This window comes from Kogia breviceps, chromosome 1, assembly GCF_026419965.1.
Source record: "Kogia breviceps isolate mKogBre1 chromosome 1, mKogBre1 haplotype 1, whole genome shotgun sequence".
In the NCBI taxonomy this organism is placed as follows: Eukaryota; Metazoa; Chordata; class Mammalia; order Artiodactyla; family Physeteridae; genus Kogia; species Kogia breviceps.
Genome location: NC_081310.1, coordinates 120,518,330 through 120,541,346, shown reverse-complemented (window position 1 = coordinate 120,541,346; position 23,017 = coordinate 120,518,330). Strand labels below are relative to the sequence as shown.

Genomic DNA, 23,017 nt, shown 5'->3' with positions numbered 1-23,017 from the left:
ATGTTTTGAAGTTTTCATTGTACAAGTCTTTCACCTCCTTGGTTAAGTTAATTCCTAAGTATTCTTTTTGATGCAATTATAAATGCAATTGTTTTCTTAATTTCTTTTCTGGATTGTTCATTGTTAGTGTATAGAAATGCAACTGATTTTTGTGTGTGGACTTTGAATTCATTTATTAGTTCTAATGATTTTTTGGTGGAATCTTTAGGTTTTTCTACAAATAAGATCATATCCCCTGTCAACAGAGATAATTTTACTTTTTCCTTTCCCATTTGGATGCCTTTTATTTCTTTGTTTAATTGATCTGGCCAGAGCTTCCAGTACTATGTTGAATAGAAGTGGTGAAAGTAGGCATCCTTGTCTTGTTCTTAGATGACAAGCTTTCAGTCTTTCACTATTGAGTATGATGTTAGCTGTGGGTTTTTCACATACGGGTTTTTAGTATGTTGAGGTAGTTGCCTTTTATTCCTAGTTTGCTGTGTATTTTTATCATGAATTTTGTCAAATGCCTTTTCTGCATCAATTGTGATGATCCTTTTTTTCTCCTTCATTCTGTTTATTTGGTGTATTACACTGCTCAATTTTCATATGTTGAACCAGCAAAAGTTAATAAGGATTAATGTGGGACTTCCCTGGTGGTCCAGTGGCCAGTGGTTGGGACTCTGAGCTTCCACTGCAGGGGTCACGGATTTGATCCCTGTTCGGGGAACTAGAACCCTACATGCCTCATGGCACAGCCAAAAAAAAAAAAAAGAAGGACACACATCCAGGGCTTTTCTTGTTGGAAGGCCTGATTACCAATTCAGTCTCCTTACTAGCTATAGGTCTATGCAGATTTTCTATTTCTTAGTAGGTTTTGTGTTTCTAGAAATTTGCCCATTTCATCTAGATTATCCAATTTGTTGGTGTACAATTGTTCACCTGTACTCTCATATAATCCTTTTTATTTATGTAGAACTGATAGTAATGTCTCCGCTTCATTTCTGATTTTAGTTATTTGAGTCTTCTCTGTTTCTCAGTCCATCTAGCTAAAGGTTTGTCAAATTTTGTTGACCTTTTCAAAGAACCAACTTTTGGTTTCATTGATTTTTCTGTATTATTATTTCTTTATTATTGTTTTTCTATTCTCTATTTCCTTTATCTCTGCTGTAATCCGTATTATTTCCTTCCTTCTGCTAGGTTTGGGTTTAGTTTGCTCTTCATTTTATAATTCCTTATGTTGTAAAGTTTGATTGTTTATTTGAGATCTTTCTTATTTCTAATGTGTTTATAGCTGTAAATATAATTTTTTAAAAGTCAAATTACACAGAAAGATGAAAGGAAAAGTTCTACACCCATTTCTCTAATTCCCAGAATTAGTCACTATTAACTATCTAGCTATTTATCAAACTAACATTATATGGTGCTTTACTCTGTGCTACAGAGTACTAATTTATCTTACTCCCTCTAACAACCCTATTTTACTCCCTATAACAACCCTATTTACCTATTGGCTGCGTTGGGTCTTTGTTGCTGTGTGCGGGCTTTCTCTAGTTGCAGCGAGCAGGGGCTACTCTTCATTGCAGTGCACGGGCTTCTCATTGCAGTGGCTTCTCTTGTTGCAGAACATGGGCTCTAGGCGTGTGGGCTTCAGTAGTTGTCGCACGCGGACATCAGTAGTTGTGGCACGCGGGCTTCAGTAGTTGTGGCTCGTGGGCTCTAGAGTGCAGGCTCAGTAGCTGTGGTGCACGGGCTTAGTTGCTCTGTGGCATGTGGGATCTTCCCGGACCAGGGATCAAACCCGTGTCCCCTGCATTGGCAGGCAGATTCCTAACCACTGCACCACGAGGGAAGTCCTGGAAATGATCTTATTTCTTTATTGACTCTTTTATCATCTGTCCTCTTTCACATGAAACATAAGGCATATGAGGCCAGAGGCTTTGTCTGTCTTATTGCCCATGGTCTCTCCCAATGCCTTAAGCAGTACCTAGCACATAGTAGATACTCAAATATTGGACTTTATTTCAGAAATCCTCTTAAACATGGCTAGTAGTAGACTTAAAATCTATTTTAAATTTCTATAAGATGAGTATTTATATTGGAAATTTAGAAATAATTCAAAGAAAAAATATGAACATAAAAAGCATGTAATATTCCACTGCCCAAGGATAACCAGTGTTGATTTTTTTTTCTTTATAAATTTACTTATTTTATTTATTTATTTTTGGCTGCATTGGGTCTTCATTGCTGTGTGCAGGTTTTCTCTAGTTGCAGCAAGTGGGGGCAACTCTTCCGTTGCGGTGCAAACTTGCTCTGCAAGTTTCTTAACCTCAGACTTCTCTTGCCTCAGTTTCGTTAACAATAAAATGGAAATAATGATAATACCTCTTTCATAGGGAGGTTGTGAGAATCAAAGAGAAATACATGAAAAGTTCTTAGAACAATGTTGACATATAGAAAACAATATAACAAACACCTGTGTACCTACTATCTTCATAACAGACCTTAACCTTTTGCCATATTTGCTTCATTTAAAAAAAATTATTTTATTTATTTTTGACTGTGTTGGGTCTTCATTGCTGTGCACGGGCTTTCTCTAGTTGCCGCGAGCAGGGGCTACTCCTCATTGTGGTGTGAGGGCTTCTCATTGCGGTGGCTTCTCTTGTGGCAGAGCATGGGCTCTAGGCACGCAGGCTTCAGTAGTTGTGGCACGTGGGCTCAGTAATTGTGGCTTGCGGGCTCTAGAGCGCAGGTTCAGTAGTTGTGGCACATGGGCTTAGTTGCTCCACGGCATGTGGGATCTTCCCGGACCAGGGCTTGAATCCATGTCCCCTGCATTGGCAGGCGGATTCTTAACCACTGTGCCACTAGAGAAGTCCCTAGGAAGTGTTTTTAAAAAGATTTAAAAAGAAAGTGTTAGAAAGTTGATTGCACTTGCTTTTAACTTGGGACATTGTGCTACTTAAGGAATTGCTTAGAGATCTGTTCTAGAATCTATTAATAACTAGTGATGGAAGCTATCAAGTTATATCTTTCCAATGGATTTTAACTTTTTTTAAAAATAAATTTATTTATTTATTTTGGCTGTGTTGGGTCTTCATTGCTGCACACGGTCTTTCTTTAGTTACGGCAAGTGGGGGCTACCCTTCATTGCGGTGTGCGAGCTTCTCATTATGGTGGCTTCTCTTGTTGCGGAGCATGGGCTCTAGGCATGCGGGCTTCAGTAGTTGCAGCACGCAGGCTCAGTAGTTGTGGCTCATGGGCTCTAGAGCGCAGGCTCAGTAGTTGTGGCGCACAGGCTTAGTTGCTCCGCAGCATGTGGGATCTTCCTGGACCAGGGGCCGAACCTGTGTCCCCTGCATTGGCAGGTGGATTCTTAACCACTGCACCACCAGGGAAGTCCCGGTGTTGATGTTTTGTTGTATTTTCTTCTAGCACAATGGTGTCCTGTTGTTTTAATTTATATTCCTTTGATGATAGGTGAGGTAGAACATTTTTTTCATTATGCTTATCAGCTATTTATAGTTCTTCTTTTGTGATTTAGCTCATCCTGTCCTCTGCCCATGCCTCTAGTTTAATTCTTCATTCAGGTATGAGCTCAAATTTTATCTTAGAAAGGTCCTCCTTGTTCACCTCTTCTAAAGCATATTTCTACCCTCACTTTCCTCTGCATTTTTCATCAACCCACCCTGTGTACAACCTATATAAAACACACCACGTTCTGTAATTTCCTTATTTATTTATCTATCAATTGTTTATATTCCCCATCCCCCTGGAATAATGTGAGACTCACAGGGAAGTAATCTTATCTATCTTAATCACCACTATTTTCCTAATAACTAAAACGGTGTCTGGAACATGCTGGGAATAGGGGATTTATAAATATCTGTTGGATGAGTGAACCAACGCATACACAATTGAAGTATTTAAAATGTCCTAAAGTTCTAGTTCAAGAATGCTCTTAACAATGCTTTAATTTAGTTTAAGGTAAAATCAGAGAGCACCATAAATCTGGACTGTTTTTCATAATGTCCATACCTGATTGTTGGGCTTGGTCGATAAGCATTTTCCAAAGTAAAGAGTTTCTGTAACACAAAGGCTATTACATGCGGGCCCATCAATAACTCCAGTCTTGTACTTGTCACACTAAAAACCAGGAAATAGAAAAGTAGTTAATAGAAAAATGTTCATAAGAAGAAACATATTAAATATTTTCAAACTAAGCAATTGACAAAGGATTAATCTCCAAAATATACAAACAGCTCATGCAGCTCTATGTCAAAAAAAACAACCCAATCAAAAAATGGGCAGAAGATCTAAATAGACATTTCTCCAAAGAAGATATACAGATTGCCAACAAACACATGAAAGAATGCTCAACATCACTAATCATTAGAGAAATGTAAATCAAAACTACAATGAGATGGCACCTCACACCAGTCAGAATGGCCAACATCAAAAAATCTACAAACAATAACTGCTGGAGAGGGTGTGGAGAAAAGCGAACCCTCTTGCACTGTTGGTGTGAATGTAAATTGATACAGCCACTATGGAGAACAGTACGGAGGTTCCTTAAAAAACTAAAAATAGAATTACCATACGATCCAGCAATCCCACTCCCTGACACATATCCAGAGAAAACCATAATCTGAAAAGATACATGCATCCCAGTGTTCACTGCAGCACTATCTACAATATCCAAGACATGGAAGCAACCTAAATGCCCATTGACAGAGGAATGAATAAAGAAGATGTGGCATATATATAATGGAATATTACTCAGCCATAAAAAATAATGAAATAATGCCATTTTGCAGCAACATGGATGGACCTAGAGATTATCATACTAAGTGAAGTAAGTCAGAAAGGGAAAGACAAATATCATATGATATCACTTACATGTGGAATCCAAAAAAAAGATACAAATGAACTTATTTATAAAACAGAAACAGTCTTACAGATATCAGAAACAAACTTATGGTTACCAAAGGGGACAGAGGGGGTAGGGATAAATCAGGAGCTTGGGATGAACACACACACACTACTATATATAAGATAGATAACCAACAAGGACATACTGTATATAGCACAGGGAACTCTACTCAATATTCTGTGATAACCTTTAAGAGAAAAGAATCTAAAAAAGAATGAATATATGTATATGTATAACTGAATCACTTTGCTGTACACTTGAAACTAACACATTGTAAATCAACTATACACCAAGAAAATTAAAATTTTAAAAAGAAGAAACATATCAAAGACACCATAAAGAAATATCTATATTCTTTAAGAGAAAGTCCTATGATGAAAAGAATTCAGGCTTTGGATCGGGACAGACTTGGATTTGAATACAAGCTCTGCTCCTTACTAGCTATATAATGATGAGAGATCTTGTTGTGACTAGGGTGTGCATTTTTCCCACTTAGCGTGGCCTGAGGTGGTATGGTACCTACTCTCTGAGAAGGTGGGCACTCAATTTTTTAAAATGGCTCAATTTAAAAATAAAAAATAAAGTTTAAAATACCAAAATATTTTAAAATAACAAAATTAAGTCACCTCTGTCATCTTGTCATCTTTGATATTGCCCCAAAACAAGAAAAAAAGAAAAAGATGGGAATTCCCTGGCAGTCCAGCAGTTAGGATTCTTAGCTCTCACTGCCGAGGGACCGCGTTCAATCCCTGGTCAAGGAACTACGATCCTACAAGCCGTGTGGCACAGCCGGAAAAAAAAAAGAAACCAAACGCTTTGACAAAATAAGGTACCCGTGTAACCCTAAGGTACAATAAATGAGGATGGCCTGCAAAATACAGTGAAAATTACATCAGAGTACAGAAGGATGCTGATATTAAATACCTGCTGTGACCTCACTTCTCAGACAAAGTTGGCGGAGCACTGAATTGGTGGTACACCAGAGGAACAGAACCATCACTCTGGTTTGCAATGAAAGTTTAAGGGGCACAAGCTGTGGGAACTTCCAAGGACTCTATTTGGCATTGTAAAGTAGCGGGGCAAGGCAGTGCTGATTGATAAAATCCTTAAAAATGTTATCTATGTTGGAGGCAGTCTGTAAATAAAATAAGGGTTGGGAGAGACTATATTATGAGCATCTCTGTAGTTTCTGGGGAGATAGACAGGCTAAACCAATCTGTGTGAGTATCTCCATCTCATCTTTTTTTCTCTTTCACCCACCACCCCCGACACACAAACTCTGGGCCACAGAAGTTTCACCACTTGCTCATTTCACTGTCCCAGTTGCTTCTTGCAAATAGTGGTTGAATAACTCCTTTCATTCAGTAATGAGTAATACTCAAAATAAAACAAGCAGGAGATCTATACAGCAAATGTACAAGGAAAAGGAGGAAAGGAATAGGAAAAGGACATGTAAAATAAAGAAATTTTCCAGAAAAATACTGCCATGAAGCACACCTAACATACTGTTATGAATTCAAAGGACTTAATGAAACAGTTTAAAATAAGGTCTCAAAGTAGAAGACATAATGAGAGACAAAAGAAGTAAATGTAAAATAAGCAAGCAGAGCTCAAAAATTAAGAAAAAGAAAAAAATCAAAGAAATTAAAGTCACGTTATGAATGGGGAAAAACTGTGGGGGCAGACAAAAATAACAACATAGTAAGACTTATGAGGCCTAGGTTGAAAAAGTGAGCAAAATGAAATGGAAATTTAAAAAGAACTAAAAAGAATTTGAGATAAAATTATAGATATAGAAGACAAAGGATATCCAGCATGTCCATAGGAGGGAGAATATAACACGTAGAAAAGAAAAAATAATCAAAGTAGAATTCAAGAGAATTTCATGTAAGTGAGAGAAGTCTTTAATCTACAGATTGAAAGGACACACACTGTCCCAAGGAAACTGACACAGAATGATCCTTGTGACATATACCATTGAATTTTACTGGACTTCAAAAATAAATAATTCTTTGAGCATCCAGGCAAAAAGATCAAGACACTTTTAAGGGGAAATAAATCAGGTTGGCCTCAGATTTCTCCATAGCCACATTCAAAGGTAGATAACAGTGGTGCAATGCCAGCAAAGTCTGAGAAAGGAAGTGTGACCTGCCTGTGTCCTAATTTTCTCATTTGTAAAAGGGGATGCACCTACTACTTGATATATAGCATTATTATGAGCTATAATGGTTTAATGAGGATAGATCACCTGTGATTTCAATAAGTGCTCAAAATAGCTCTTCTTATTCTCCATAGCCAAACTTTCTTTCAAGTAAAAGGTGTTAAATGTTTTTGAACATGTAAGGATCAGAAGATAGAATTCCCATTAGCAACTCTTGAAGAACTATTAGAGAATGAATTTTAGGTAACCAAGAGATGAACAGAGAAATTGAACATGTAAGCCAGTTGAAATGTAGGACTGGGATGAAAACAACCATGGAAATCTATTTTATAATAATTGTTAATATAGTATATGGTAGTTACTAGATACTTACCATGTGTCAGGCACTGTTTCAGTGCTGTAATTTTATTATGACAACAGCCCTGTGAGGTAGAACCTATTGTTATAGCCATTGTAAAAATAAGGAAACAGAAATAGCTATTAAGTAACTTGCTCAAGCTACAAAATGATAAAGCCAAGATTCCAACCTAGGCAGTCTGGTTACAGAGCTCCTTCTCTTAATCACTACTGTATATTGTTCAGAATGTTAACATTATAAATTATACCAGTAAAAGTAATAAAATTAACAAGAACCAAGAAGGAGAGATGGAAGATGAAAGATGGCAAAAGGATGTTGATTTCCTTATCTTTATTATTTTTAAAATGTTTATTTTAGTTATTTATTCCCCCGCCCCCTTTTTTTTGGCTGAATCGGGTCTTAGTTGAGGCACATGGAATCTTTGTTGAGGCATGCAGGATCTTTTCGTCACAGCACGTGGTCTGCTCGGGTTTCTCTCTAGTTGCGGTGTCCGGCTTCTCTCTAGTTGTGGCACGCGGGTTCCAGAGCACATGGGTTCAGTAGTCTGTAGCACACTGTCTCTCTCGTTGAGGCACACGAGCTCAGTAGTTGTGGCATGCGGGCTTAGTTTTCCGTGGCATATGGGATCTTAGTTCCTCGACCAGGGATCGAACCTGCGTCCACTGCACTGGAAGGTGGATTATTTACCACTGGACCACCAGGAAAGTCCCTGATTTCCTTATTTTTAAAATCCAAGGTCAAAAGATAATATTGGGCTTCCCTGGTGGTGCAGTGGTTAAGAATCCGCCTGCCAATGCATAGGACACGGGTTTGAACCCTGGTCTGGGAAGATCCCACATGCTGCGGAGCAACTAAGCTCATGCGTCACAACTACTGAGCCTGCGCTCTAGAGCCCACGAGCCACAGCTACTGAAGCCCAGGAGCCAAAACTAGTGAAACCTGCGCACCTAGAGCCCATGCTCCACAACAAGAGAAGCCACCGCAATGAGAAGCCCGCGCACCGCAACAAAGAGTAGCCCCCACTCACTGCAACTAGAGAAAGTCTGCGCGCAGCAACGAAGACCCCAATGCAGCCAAAAATAAATAAATAAATTTATAAAAAAGGTAATATTTATATCTTATAAATCCAATAACAGAGACAGAAGTATATTCAAAAGTATAGAGATGACTAGTTGAAGAACTAATAAAAATAATATATTAATTAAAATTAGGTGGAGTAAAGGAGATGGGATGGATGGAAGTATAATAATTTTGTCATTGCTTGCAGTGGGGAATAAATAGACATGGTCTAAAGCAATAAAGGATAAAGTATACTTTTAAAAGTTATAGTATAAGGCTAACCACCGGAAGAGCTAAAATCTGAATACAAACCTTCCTAAATTATCAAAAGGAACATGTGTAAAACATAGAAATATACACCCTCTAGAGAAAGATACAAACCAAAGAAATCCTTAAAAACAAAGTAGGTTATAAAATGTGATACAGAACTAAGACATATCTATAAATGTCAATGGGATAAACTTACCTATTATAAGAAAAATATCTTTAGAAAACAATGTCAAAAAAGTTGAAAATAAAAGATGGTACAGGTATACCAACAAATGCAAAGAGAAAAGTTAAGCCACAATCTCATACCAGATGAGCTTGAATTTTGGGAGGTGGGGGGAGAGCATTAAAAAGGCAAAAAAGAAAAGCTCTTTATAATGGTAAAACATATAATCCACAATGAAGATATTATAATACTACAGTCATGAATTTCTATAAAGTAAATAAAGTAACATCAAAATTGATTCAGTGAAATCTATAAGAAATAGAAAAAGAAATAAACAGAAAGGCATTAGAAGTAGGAGAACCTAATTTGCTTTTCTTAGTCTATGACAGATAAAAAAGTTTACAAAAAAAGATACAGAAGAACTCAATAATCTAATAAGGTAGATCTAATTGCCCTGAGAACAAACAGACCTTTTCAAAAGCCCATGGAACATTTACAAAATTACACCAAAACCTCCATACATTCTACTAAGTAGACATGGCAGAAGCAGTATACTCCAATCACAATATGATAAAATTTGAAATTAACAAAAAAATCTATCTGGAAAATGTTAAATGTTCTTTTAATTCTTGAGTCAAAGAGAGAGCCTAAATTGAAATGTTAAACAACTGGGAAATAAAAAATAATAATAAAAAAATTTAGGGACTTCCCTGGTGGCACAGTGTTTAAGAATCCACCTGCCAAAGCAGGGGACATGGGTTCGATCCCTGGTCCAGGAAGATCCCACATGCTGCAGAGCAACTAAGCCCATGCACCACAACTACTGAGTCCACGTGCCAGAATGAAGCCCATGAGTCTAGAGCCTGTACTCTGCAACAAGAGAAGCCACTGCAATGAGAAGTCCGCACACTGCAACAGAGTAGGTCCCACTCGCCGCAAGTAGAGAAAGCCCACTCTTAGCAACAAAGACCCAATGCAGCCAAAAATAAATAATTTATTGAAATTATTTTTAAATATCAGAAACTAAAGCTAAAGCTAATGATAAAATTAAAAAACTAGAGAAGAATGCAAAGTCTTAATTACATTAATAAACAACACAGAACAAGACAAATGAATTAAAAAATCAAGAAATTAGAAAAAAAATCTAAAGAAAGCAGAAAGAAGGAATTAACCAATACAAAGTGAAAAGAAAAGGCTATGGCTATGTTTCTGTAACTGAGAGAATTCCTCTAATCTTCATCTCCTATTCTCTGCTTTAGATCTTCTTGTTCTTTTCTGGTTTCTGCAATTACCTTTTGTTTGCTCTTTCCAAGAATTTTCCCCATCTGTCTGGTTCTCTTAGTCTGATGACATTATGCTGCTCATAGATAAATCTTGCCCACTTCTGGCTCTTGGGACAATGCAACCTGTTAGAGGGTTGCAATGACTGGGCTTCCAATGATTGGGCTTCCTCTTGTGTGGGATAGCGGCTGAGGATAATTTCTTGAGCCCTTCACTTTGGGGGCATAAATTTTTCATGATCCCAAGCAAATAGTCAAAGCACAGTGGGCTCTGGTAATTATTCAATACTTGGAAAGGCCAGCACAGGCTCCTCACACCTGCCCACTGGGTTCCCCTTCCAACACTTGCCACAGTTTGCTCTGAGGATAAGGATAGCCCAGATAAGATTGAGAGTTCTGCTCACGTGTAGAGTTAAATACCAATACCTAGGAACTGTTGCCCTTCAGCTATCACTAGCAGAAGCTCCTGGGTGAGCCCTTGACCATGCCTCCTTTCTCCTTTAGACTGGGTTGTAACCAAGAATATTAGGTTTCATCTTTATAGGAGGAGCAGAGCAATCTAGTTCCTGGACTCAAGTTTGTGAGGGGCTACACGGGGAGATGCTCAATACTTTCTTGCCCAGGTCAACCTCTGGGGATTTTTAGGAAATGCAGAACCATATGTTTCATATCAGATGGCTAGCAATTTCATTGGCATGTTTCTTCATTGAGGCAAAGGTGGTGGGACTTCTTGGGCCTCACTCAGAAGTGAAACCTCCTGCAGGTATAGTTTAGGGTTTCTAAGGATTTTAGATAACATAGACCAATTTGCTGACAACAAATAAATAAGAAATCAACAACAAAAAATAATGTAAAAATAGACACAGACATGTTTGGAAACAAAAAAGCACATCTCGGGGGCTTCCCTGGTGGCGCAGTGATTGAGAATCCGCCTGCCGATGCAGGGGACACGGGTTCGTGCCCCAGTCTGGGAAGATCCCGCGTGCCACGGAGCGGCTGGGCCCGTGAGCCATGGCCGCTGGGCCTGCGCGTCCGGAGCCAGTGCTCCGCAACGGGAGGGACCACAGCAGTGAGAGGCCCGAGTACCGAAAAAAAAAAAAAAAAAAAAAGCACATCTCTAAATAATTTCTGGGTTAAAGGAGAAGTCACAAGGGAAATGCAGAATATTTAGAACTGAACAACAACAAAGGTACACATACGAAAACTTGTGGGATACAGCTAAAGCAGTTCTTAGAGGAAAATTTACAGCTTTAAATGCAATGATGAAAAAATAAGAGACTGAAATAAATAGTAAACATTCAACAAAAGATGTTTTAAAAAATCACAATAATAACAATAAGAGAATAAACCAACCTCCAGAAGAAGGAGGAGGAGGGGGAGAGGGGAGGAGGAGGAAGAGAGGAAACAGCAGAAATTAATGGGAGGGACTTCCCTGGTGGCACAGTGGTTAAGAATCCGCCCTCCAATGCAGGGGACACGGGTTCAATCCCTGGTTCGGGAAGATCCCACATGCCACAGCTAAGCCTGTGCACCACAACTACTGAAGCCTGTGTGCTTAGAGCCCGTGCTTTGCAACAAGAGAAGCCACCACAATGAGAAGCCTGTGTACCACAGTGAAGAGTAGTCCCTGCTCACCACAACTGGAGAAAGCTCACAGGCAGCAACAAAAACCAACGCAGCCAAAAATAATTAAATAAATAAATTTATTTTTTTAAAAAATTAATGGGAAAAGAAAGAATCAGCAATGCCAAAAGCTAGTTCTTTGAAAACTTTAACAAAAGAGATAAACCTTTAGCAAGACTGATCACTGAGAAACAGAGGATACACAAATAAAGATTATCAGGATAGAAAGGGTAGTGATAGTGAATAATGTAAACAACTCTGGCAATGCATTTAAAATGAGCAATATGTCTAAAACAATAATAAAAAGTGATACCAGAATAGAAAATCTAAGACTAATAAACATTAAAAAAAATTAATCAGTAACAAAAATCTTTCCCTCTAAAAATATCAGGTCAAAGTATAGTCTAGGAGGACTTCAAGGTGCCATCCAGGATGCAGTGCTGTTTGTAAGAGTGGAAAATGATTAATAACATAAATTTCCATCACCAGGAGAATGGCTGAGTAAATTGTGGTATATTCATACAATGCAATACTATATAGTAATTAAAATGAAAGAACTCAGCCTATGCATATCAACACAGAAAAATGTTGAAAACATAATATCAAGTGGAAAAAGTTGCAGATTGGTATGTGCAGTTTAGTGGCATTTATTAAAGTTTAGAAACATGCAAAGCAATACTATATATTGTTTATGTATCCATAAACAGTTAGTGAATGTATGAAAACATGATGGCAAGAACTCACACCAAATTCAAGATGGTGTCTACCGCTGGGGAGGAGGAAGGAGAATACCAGGGAGGGTAAAGAGCGCTTAACTGCACTGCCGTGTTTTTTCTTTTTAAAAATGACGTAGGGGCTTCCCTGGTATCACACTGGTTAAGAATCAGCCTGCCAATGCAGGGGACACGGGATCAAGCCCTGGTCCGGGAAGATCCCACATGCCGCAGAGCAACTAAGCCCATGCGCCGTAACTACTGAGCCTGCGCTCTAGAGCCCGCGAGCCACAACTACTGGGCCTGTGCTCTAGAGCCCGCGAGCCACAACTACTGAGCTCACGTGCCACAACTACTGAAGCCTGTGTGCCTAGAGCCCATGCTCTGCCACAAGAGAAGCCACCGCAATGAGAAGCCCGCACACCACAATGAAGAGTAGCCCCTGCTTGCAGCAACTAGAGAAAGCCCGCACGCAGCAACGAAGACCCAACTCAGCCAAAAATAAATAAATAAAATAAATTTTTTTAAAAATGAAGCAAATATGGCAAAAGGTTAAGGTCTGTTATGAAGATAGTAGGTACACAGGTGTTTGTTATATTGTTTTCTATATGGCAACATTGTTCTAAGAACTTTTCATGTATTTCTCTTTGATCCTCACAACCTCCCTATGAAAGAGGTATTATCATTATTTCCATTTTATTGTTAACGAAACTGAGGCAAGAGAAGTCTGAGGTTAAGAAACTTGCAGAGCAGGTTAGTGGTGGTGCTGGCCGAACCCAGATAGTCTGCCTCCAGAGCCTGTGCTTTTAACCACTGAAGTAAAAGAACCAGGATTACTTATCTTGGAGAGCAACATGCAGAGCAGGTTTAATAGTGGTGGGGTCGGATGCCTGTCCCCAGTGCTCCTGCTTAGGGGCCCTGATCACACTCATTCCCTTTGTACAAGCAACTCAAAGTGAGGTCAGGACTTTCATATTTGTTTCCTTGGGATTTTGCATATACTCAAATCATATAAAAAGCACTTGTTGGATGGAGGAATAAATGAAGTGTAGTCTGGGTTTTTATCCAGAAATAGGGCATTCTATTATGAACAACTCCTGGAATAGGACTAATAGAGCTATCCACTTTAAATGTCCTGATCTTTGGCTCCTGAATCCTGAAGCACATTGTATCTGCAACTCCGCCCAAGGTCAAGATTTAAACATGACCCTTTCCACCACAGTTGTCTTCCAGTGAATAATCCTGAGGCTGTATTACTTCCTTCCTGAGTCAATATTCTCCTCCCTTCTTTTCTTGTATTGCCAAATCTAACATCATTTACATTCACATTATCTTCCCTAATACAAAGTAAGATGATTTGAAGGCACAGACATGGTCTTAGTCATCTCTGAATCTCCGCTTCCCTTTAGCACATAGCACAGAGGTTGATATTTAAGTGTCTAATAAATGTTTATTAAATAACCACATAAAGAACATAGAGGTTTTGATTTTAAAACCTCATTGAGGATAAAATGAATGCTTTTCCATAATATTTAAAACATTTTTTAAAAAGGGACAAACCAGCATCTTATTAGCAAGCTGTGTGTGAAACAGTGAAGACAAGTCTGGTATTCAGCTACAAGAATCAGATTCTTGTTTTGAGCAAAGGCGCCAAGCCAAGCCTGCATCAAAGAGGTAGTCACAAAGAACAGGCTCTTCAACTTGTGGCTTCCATCACAAACCAAAAGCAAATTTCCCACATGCTTTTTTATGAAAAGGATGGCTGGCCACATACTGTTTTGGTTTTTGTTTTGTCTTGTTTTTAGGCTCGGCCATACACACAAACTATAATCACTGTCAGTAATCTGATCTTCTAACTAAAAAGACACAGAAACTATAAAGAATGCTCAACTTTACAATACTCAGCGCAAAACATCAAAGGCTTTATTTTACTATGATTCTACCACACAACCCCCTTTGCTTGTACATACCTCATAGTACCAGAAGATGGCACTCTTCAGCTACATTTTACAAAACCCACTTAACGCTGAAGGAATAATTTCATGAACTATGGGAACTGTACCACAAGGGGCGATAACAATGAACAGATGTATAGTACCAGGTTTTAAATAATTTTCTAAGATCCACGTTCTAAAAATGTATTTCAGACAATCTTATCAATTTCTCCTTATTTAGGAGGAAACACAATAGTTGGGTTCTTAATTCCTGAAAATTCTCCAAGTCTCTAGCCAGCACCCTCACCCATTCCCTACATCATCTATTTTAAATCAACTTCACCATTCTCTGCACTCTCACTGTATCTTCAACCTCTCATTCTTCCCTTCTCTCCTAACTTCTTTCTCTCGGCCATTAATGGTGCTCATCACACTCAGTCTCTTTTCCTCTCTCTCTTCACACATACACACACGCACACACAAACCCTCTCCACTCTTTTGTTCCCTTCTGTTATAATGTCTGTATTTTATTTTCAGCATATACAGTGTGCTACTTGTGTGCTTGTTTATAGTCCAGGTGCCTCTAATGTCCCAATCAGGAATGCACAGGTGCTTGGCTAGCATTCTAATAAGGTAGTCAGGAAGCCCATGCTCCAGAGGTAGCTGCTGTAAGGGCTTCTACAATATTATCCATATCTTGATAAGGATTGATCCATCTCTGAGATTTTGTTAATTAGCAAATTAGAATTTTAACTGGTGAAATTTGTGGCTAATTAAATAGCATGGTTAAGTTAGAAATGAACTATCATTGGTGAAATTAAGAGATATGGATTGGCTAAAATAAGAGACATTCCTACTCTTACACAAAGAGGGTATAAGAACCAGTTAAAGCCATACCTTTATCTTTAGGGAGGTACCCAGAGCTAATCGTTTTACAGCAGAGGTTCTCAACTTGAGGGAGCTTCAGCACAGATCTGTGCACAGTACTGTGCTGCTGGTCCAAGAGACCAGCAGTTTTGAGAATCACTGGTTCAGAATTTCTAGTTGCCTGATGCTAATTATAAGGGTAACAGGAGTTGCCTCTGAAATCTTTCATGAAAGTTGACAGAACACCTAAAAGGCCAGAGTTAGAACTTTAATGAGTTTACAGACTGATTACATGAAATGTTTTGTGACTGCTTATAAATAAATATGTACAGAGTAAATGCCTATGTGTATAGTAGAAATCATTTTCATTATAACCTAGTAAAAAGGTTGTGAGGGAGTAGTTAATACTCACCTATATCAAACATTTTCTGTGGCTACCATTACCTTTCAAAATAGAATCTAAGGAAATGTGCATGACCAAACTGGATTAGGTCAGTTTAAAACAATTTCCCAGCCAAAAGGTGGAGGCAGCCCAAGAATCCGTGGATGGATGGATGGATAAACAAAATGTGGTTATATACATACAATGGAATATTATTCAGCCTTAAAAAGGAAGAAAATTCTGACACATGCTACAATATGGATGAACCTTCAGGATATTATGCTAAGTGAAATACGCCTGTCAACAAAAAGACAAACACAGTTGACCCCTGAACAACATGGGGGTTAGGGGCACCAATCCCCTCCCCAGCAGAAAATCTGTGTATAACTTTATATTCAGCCCTCTGTATCCATGGTTCTGCATCCGCAGATTCAACCAACTGCAGTACATATAATACTGTAGTACATATTTAGTGAAAAAATCCACCATAAATTGACCCATGCAGCTCAAATCCATGTTGTTCAATTAAAGTAGTCAGACTCATGGAAATAGAAGGTAGTTAGGGAAAATGGAAGTTGTTGTTTAAGGGGTATAGAGTTTCAGTTTTGCAAGATGAAAAAGTTATGGAGACTGGCTGCAAAACAATGTGAATATACCTAACACTACTGAACTGTACATAAAGATGGTTAAGATGATCTATGGAATATAGTATTGCTGTTCCTCAAGAAATTAAAAATAGTACTACCGGGACTTCCCTGGTGGCACAGTGGTTAAGAATCCGCCTGCCAATACAGGGGATACGGGTTTGATCCCTGGTCTGGGAAGATCCCACATGCCGTGGAGCAACTAAGCCCGTGTGCCACGACTACTGAGCCTGCGCTCTAGAGTCCACCAGCCCCAACTACTGAAGCCCGTGTGCCTAGAGGCCATGCTCCGCAACAAGAGAAGCCACCACAATGAGAAGCCCGCGCACCGCAATAAAGAGTAGCCCCTGCTTGCGGCAACTAGAGAACGCCCATGCGCAGCAACGAAAACCCAATGCAGTCTCTAATAAATAAATTTATATATATTAAAAAATAGTACTATTATGTGATCCAGCAACCTCACGTCTGGGTATATATCCAAAGGAAACAAAATTATTTCAAAGAGATAGCTGTACTTCCTTGTTCATTGCAGTATTATTCACAATAGCCAAGGTTATAGAAACAACTTGTTTGTGGACAGATGAATGGATAAAGAAAATGTGGTATATAGACACAATGAAATATTATTCAGCCTGTCATTTGCAATGATGAATGAACCTGGAGGGTATTATGCTAAGTGAAGTAAGCCAGAGAGAGAAAGACAAATACTGCACGGTATCACTCATAAGTGGCATTTGAAAAAAAAAAAAAGATCAGAGAAACAGAGAGTAGGAAAGTAGTTGCCAGGGGCTGAGAGGGTGGGGGAAATAAGGAGAGGACAGTAAAGGGTACAAACTTTCATTTATAAAATGAATAAGGTCTAAGGCTGTAACGTATCATGGTGACTATAGCTGATAACACTGTATTGTATAATTGAAATTTGCTAAGAGAGTAGAACTTAATTGTTCTCACACACCAAAAATGGAAGTATGTTAGGTAATGGACGTGTTAATTAACTAGAGGGAGGGATCCTTTCACAGTGTATATGTATGTCAAATCACTGCATACTTTAAATATCTTACTTTTATTTGTTGATTATATCTCAATAAAGTGGGGACTAAAAGTAATAACAAACTGAGAAGCAAACATGGTTAAGAGGGTAAGTGTTATGTGGACATTATCACAATTAAAAAAAATTCAAACCAAACCAAACCAAACCAAACCCAAACCAACAGATTTCCCGGCACAGTTTCTAGAAACAGTAGTTTAAACTCACTGTCAACACTTATTTCCTGCCATTCAAACTTAATCCAACATATTTTTTTTTTTGGCTTTGGACCGTATTACACTTTGAAAATACTTATAACACTTTTTTTTTAAACATTTGGAGTATAATTGCTTTACAATGGTGTGTTAGTTTCTGCTTTATAACAAAGTGAGTCAGCTATACATATACATATATCCTCATATCCCCTCCCTCTTGCATCTTCCACCCCACCTCCCTATCCCAACCCTCTAGGTGGTCACAAAGCACCGAGCTGATCTCCCTGTGCTAAGCGGCTGCTTCCCACTAGCTGTCTATTTTACATTTGGCAGTGCTTATAACACTTTTGACAATGAACTCTGAATTTCAAATTTCAGTTCTTACATTATTTAACCTCTCTTCAGCATTCGTCCTTGTTGACCACTTTTCTAATGGCTTCTGTCCCCATGTTTTTCTCCTACTTCTCTGGACACTTGCTCTGAGTCTTTCTGTGGAGTCATTCTCTTCCTTTCTCATAATTATAAATATTGTTTTCCAGGGTTTTGTCCTACTTTCTTTGGGTTCTCTGTGTGTCATCATGGGTAACATTTATTCCCATGGCTCTAACAAACCTCTGTCCTTACACAGGCCTTTCTCCTGAGTTAAACATCTAAGTGCTTCCTGGACATCTCCTGTGTCCATTTGGATAACTTACAAGTACTTCACACTCAACCTTCCCCAAACTGAACTCACCATCTCCTGCCTTCCTCTCCCCCAAGGGTTGCTCTCCTTTATTCCCTACCTCATTGAAAGGTGCCATCATCCACTCAGGCATCCAAGGGAGGGAACAGTGAGTTGTCTAAACTGTCTCCTTCCTCCTCATGCTCCCACATTCAGCTGGTCACCATGTGCTGGCAATCAAATCATTTCCTTAATATCCTTTGAAGCTATTTCTTCCTCTATTCCCTCTGCCAATGCCATGGTTTAAGCTCTCACTGCTTTGTGCCTGGATTACAACAACCATAAAACTGGTCTCCCTGCGTGTGATTGTCTCCTATCCAATTTACCCTCTACTACAACCAGTGAAATTCGTCTGAAACATAAATCTGATCACTCACTTCCTGTTTAAAAACTTCTATGGATTCTCTACTACCCTTAACACAACATGAATGGTTTTTTGAATTTGACTCTGCTAACCTGACCTCTATAAACTGGCCCTCATGCGCTCTGCTCTAGCCACGCTGTTTCTGGAATGTAGCATTCTTTCACATCTTTGTAGCTTTGCACATGCCTCTTTCTGCCTGCACTGCTCAAAATTCAGTCCAGATACAACCTCTTCCAGAAAGTCTTCTGGAAACTTCTCAGGATGGCTCAATAAAAAAATACATTGTATGGGACAATACTAAAAATTATTAGTTGTATATTGGTAATATTTGGGACGTATACTAAAAAACACTTATTATTTTAAATTCAAATTTAACTGGGTATCCTGTTTGGTTTTTCTTCCCCCTAAATCTAGCAACACTACTCCCAGTCTCAATTATGTACTTCTTGTTTATTTTTTCATGTCCTTTCCTAGTCTGTAAGCGTCTTCAGGGTGGGAACATGCCTTATCTCTGTAACTCCAGGTTCCAGCACAGTGCTAGTAAGCACATAACTAAAATCACATGGTTTTTTTTTTTTTTTTTTTTTTTTTTTTTTTTTTTTTTTTGTGGTATGCGGGCCTCTCACTGTTGTGGCCTCTCCCGTTGTGGAGCACAGGCTCCGGCCGCGGAGGCTCAGCAGCCATGGCTCATGGGCCCAGCCGCTCCGCGGCATGTGGGATCTTCCCAGACTGGGGCACGAACCCGTATCCCCTGCATTGGCAGGTGGACTCTCAACCACTGTGCCACCAGGGAAGCCCTAAAATCACATGGTGTTTTACTGCTGGCTTGTTTCTTCTAAGCTGGCTTTAACCCCTAGTCTCTTTACTGCTTCTCAGGAACGATGTTCATGATAACAGTGATGCCACCTGCCTCAGCATCATGGTGAACGTGACATGAGACAGTGCAGCCCAGAACGTGAAGGCCACCAGGAATGTTACTATAATTTAACCAGTACTATTATCCTTGGAATAGGGCTTATGTCTGTTAAGATTTGAAATAAATTTGTTCAGTAAATACTTTTCTGTAAGTTTGCAAAGAAGAGATTGCTAACCTAACTCAAGTTGGCATAAAGGAAGACCATATTTTTAAAAGGAAAAAGTTAAGCTTGCACTTTAAAAGCAGTATGTTCCAAGTGAACTGGTTCCATGTATTTTAAAAATATAGGATAACAGCACAAAATTAACCTCTAGAGTCAAGTAATAATTGATCCTGAGCAAATAAAAGCTAAGTGAAACCATTAGTTATGTACTGCTATCTAATTGGAAACATGGTTCTAAATATCTTAAATTTAGTATATATTTTTTAAAATAAATTTTATTTTATTTATTTGTTTTTATTTTTGGCTGCATTGGGTCTTTGTTGCTGTGTGCGGGCTTTCTCTAGTTGTGGCGAGCAGGGGCTACTCTTCGTTGCGGTGGGCGGGCTTCTCATTGCAGTGGCTTCTCTTGTTGCAGAGCACAGGCTCTAGGTGCGCAGGCTTCAGTAGTTGTGGCACCTGGGCTCCGTAGTTGTGGCTTGCAGGCTCAGTAGTTGTGGCGCACAGGCTTAGTTGCTCTGCGGCATGTGGGATCTTCCCAGACCAAGGATCGAACCCGTGTCCCCTGCACTGGCAGACGGATTCTTAACCACTGCACCACCAGGGAAGTCTCCAAATTTAGTATATGTTAAGCTAGTTGTTTTAAGCAACAAATTATTATCTCTAGAAATTAAATCTTAAGAGACTGTAATAAAATCTAGAGTCTCTCTCATCTTTTAATGCTTCCATTTTAAAGCATGTGCTCATATAATAGTCACAAAGGTTCACCAGAATATCACAGAGAGTGATTCTTCTATTACCCAGCTAGAACCTCAGAACAAACACTCTCGATCATGGAGAAACATGCCAGAAATTTCAATATTAAACAAAGTTGTCCTGAAAAACGTACAGAAGGAAAATTTCTCTCCCTCCCCCACCATTCTTTTTTTTCTTTTTTAAAGAACCCAGCAAACCACAGAGTCAAACTGTACAAAATTTCTTTATGGTTAGGCACAAAATAGAACTTTGCTGAAATAATAAGTCAATTAGTGATTGCTATGAACAGAGACAATGTACAGTGAATTATACAACATATTGTAACTAGCTTGCTGGAAAAAAGAAAAAAAGCACAAATGGAAAAATAAATGGATCCTTCTGAGCACATCTAATTAGGCTTAGTTACTGTTGCCCTTAGTTTCAGAGAGAGCTGCCTTTAAACAAAGATGAGCAGAACACAGTTCTTATTCCTTACACTTCCACAAGTTAACCTTGGCTTCACAGGAACACCACCCCCATTCCATTTCCCCTCTTGGAGTTTTAAAAGCCTATTATGCATTTCACTAGAATCCAGCTCTAAATAATGGATATAACAGTGGAAGGTTTCATACTTTTATTAAAAACTGAAAACAAGAAACTTGAATTGAAATTGCAAGTCAATGTACAAGGTGCAAAATTAATCTCAGTTTTGGCTAGAAGTTAAGAATCCCATTAACTTTATAACATCTTTTAACAAAAATGATCCATTGGTTAGAGAAAAACATCTCAGGGCAGTAATACTAATATTCTGTAGTGACTTTCCATGTTGAAATTATAAGAAATGTACTTGATTACTAAATTAGACTAATTAACACACAGTACATAATGCATATGGAATACATATTTGATTTGTTCAACATTCTAAGTTTGTTTTTAAAATTTACTGTAAAAAGAAAGAAGAGGAAAAGATATTAATTTGCAGGTAGCCAAAAGGCCCAGTGACCAAGGCTGTGGTTCACTGGCTACTGATGCATGGTTCTGGGAATTCTCAGATCTAATGTTAATCAGCATCTTGCTCTTAGGGATAAAAGTGCTAAGGCAAGCTTGGTTGTGATGAGAACAAGAAAGGTGCTCCTCAGTGTCTTTCCAAATTCTTCCTATTCTGTAAGGCCCTACAGAAGATCTACCTCCTCTATGAAGCCTTTCTCTACTATGCTAACCATAGTGATCTATCTATTCACTGCAACCTTCTTTCCTTAAATTTTTGTAATACAACTATTTGAAGTACAAACTAAATCATTTTAACTGGATGTGATAATCTTCGGATGTGTTGGCTTGGCTAACCTGCAGTTCCCAGCTAATGAAGCAAACCATAATCTAGGTGTTGCTGTATTTTAGAGATGTGTCCATAATCAACTGACTTTAAGAGAGATTATCCCAGATAATCTGGGTGGGTCTGATTCAATTAGTTGAAGGGCCTTAAGAGCATTGCTGAGGCTTCCCTGATGAAGAAGAAATTCTGTTTGTGCATAGCAGCTTTAGCCTAGGCCCAAGAGTTCTAGCCTGTCATTTTGGACTTGCTACAATTGGGTAAGCCAATTTCTTGCAAGAAATCTCTCACTTAAAAAAAAATTGAGATATAATTGACATATAACATTATATTACTTTTGGGTATAGAACATAATGATTCAATATTTGTATATACAGTGTAATAATCACCACAAGAAGTCTAGTTAACATCCATCACCATACATAGTTACAGAATATTTTTCTTATGAGAACATTTAAGATCTACTCTCTTAGCAACTTTCAAATATACAATACAGTGGTATGAACTATGGTCACCATCTTGTACATTGTGTCCCCAAGACTTATTTGTTTTATAACTGGAAGTTTGGTCCTTTTGACCCCCTTCACCCATTTTGCCCACCCTACACCCCCTCCTCTGGCAACCACCGATATGTTCTTTGTATCTATGAGCTGGATTTGTTGTTGTTGTTATGTTTTAGATTCCACATATAAATGAGATCATGTGGTATTTGTCTTTCTCTGGCTGACTTATATCACCTAGCATAATGCCCTCAAGGTCCACACATGTTGTTAATAAATAATATTAATAAATTTGTACTAATAAATAAAATTTAAAATTATAATCAATCTCTTAATATATATTTTTATTGGCTCTGCTTCTCTGCTTGAAACTTGATTGATACAACTGATCATATAATGTCATGTATGTATGTGTGTACGTATATGTCTTATCGTCCCAGTCAGATTCAAAGGCATAAACTTGAAATAATAATAATAATTTATTGAGCACTTACTACATGTCAAGAGTTAAGTATTGTATTAAGCCTTTTAATATGTGAACTCACAACCACCTGAGAATATTAAAATCCTCATTTTAATCCCCATTTTATAGAGGCTAAATAATTTGCCTAACCTATACAGCTAAGGAATGGCAAAGCCAGAACTCAAACCTGAACCTCATTTATTCCAGTGCTTATGCACTT

The 23,017-nt window shown here is 38.5% G+C and overlaps 1 protein-coding gene across 1 annotated transcript in view; it reads right to left on the bottom strand.

Annotated features, from left to right (window-relative positions):
• DIPK1A (divergent protein kinase domain 1A) overlaps positions 1-23,017 on the bottom strand; it is a 114,675-nt gene that overhangs the window by 6,145 nt on the left and 85,513 nt on the right. Inside the window, exon 3 of the mRNA XM_059082455.2 lies at positions 4,018-4,125. Within this exon, the coding sequence (XP_058938438.1) occupies positions 4,018-4,125 (108 nt within the window). The remainder of the gene's footprint in view (positions 1-4,017; positions 4,126-23,017) is intronic.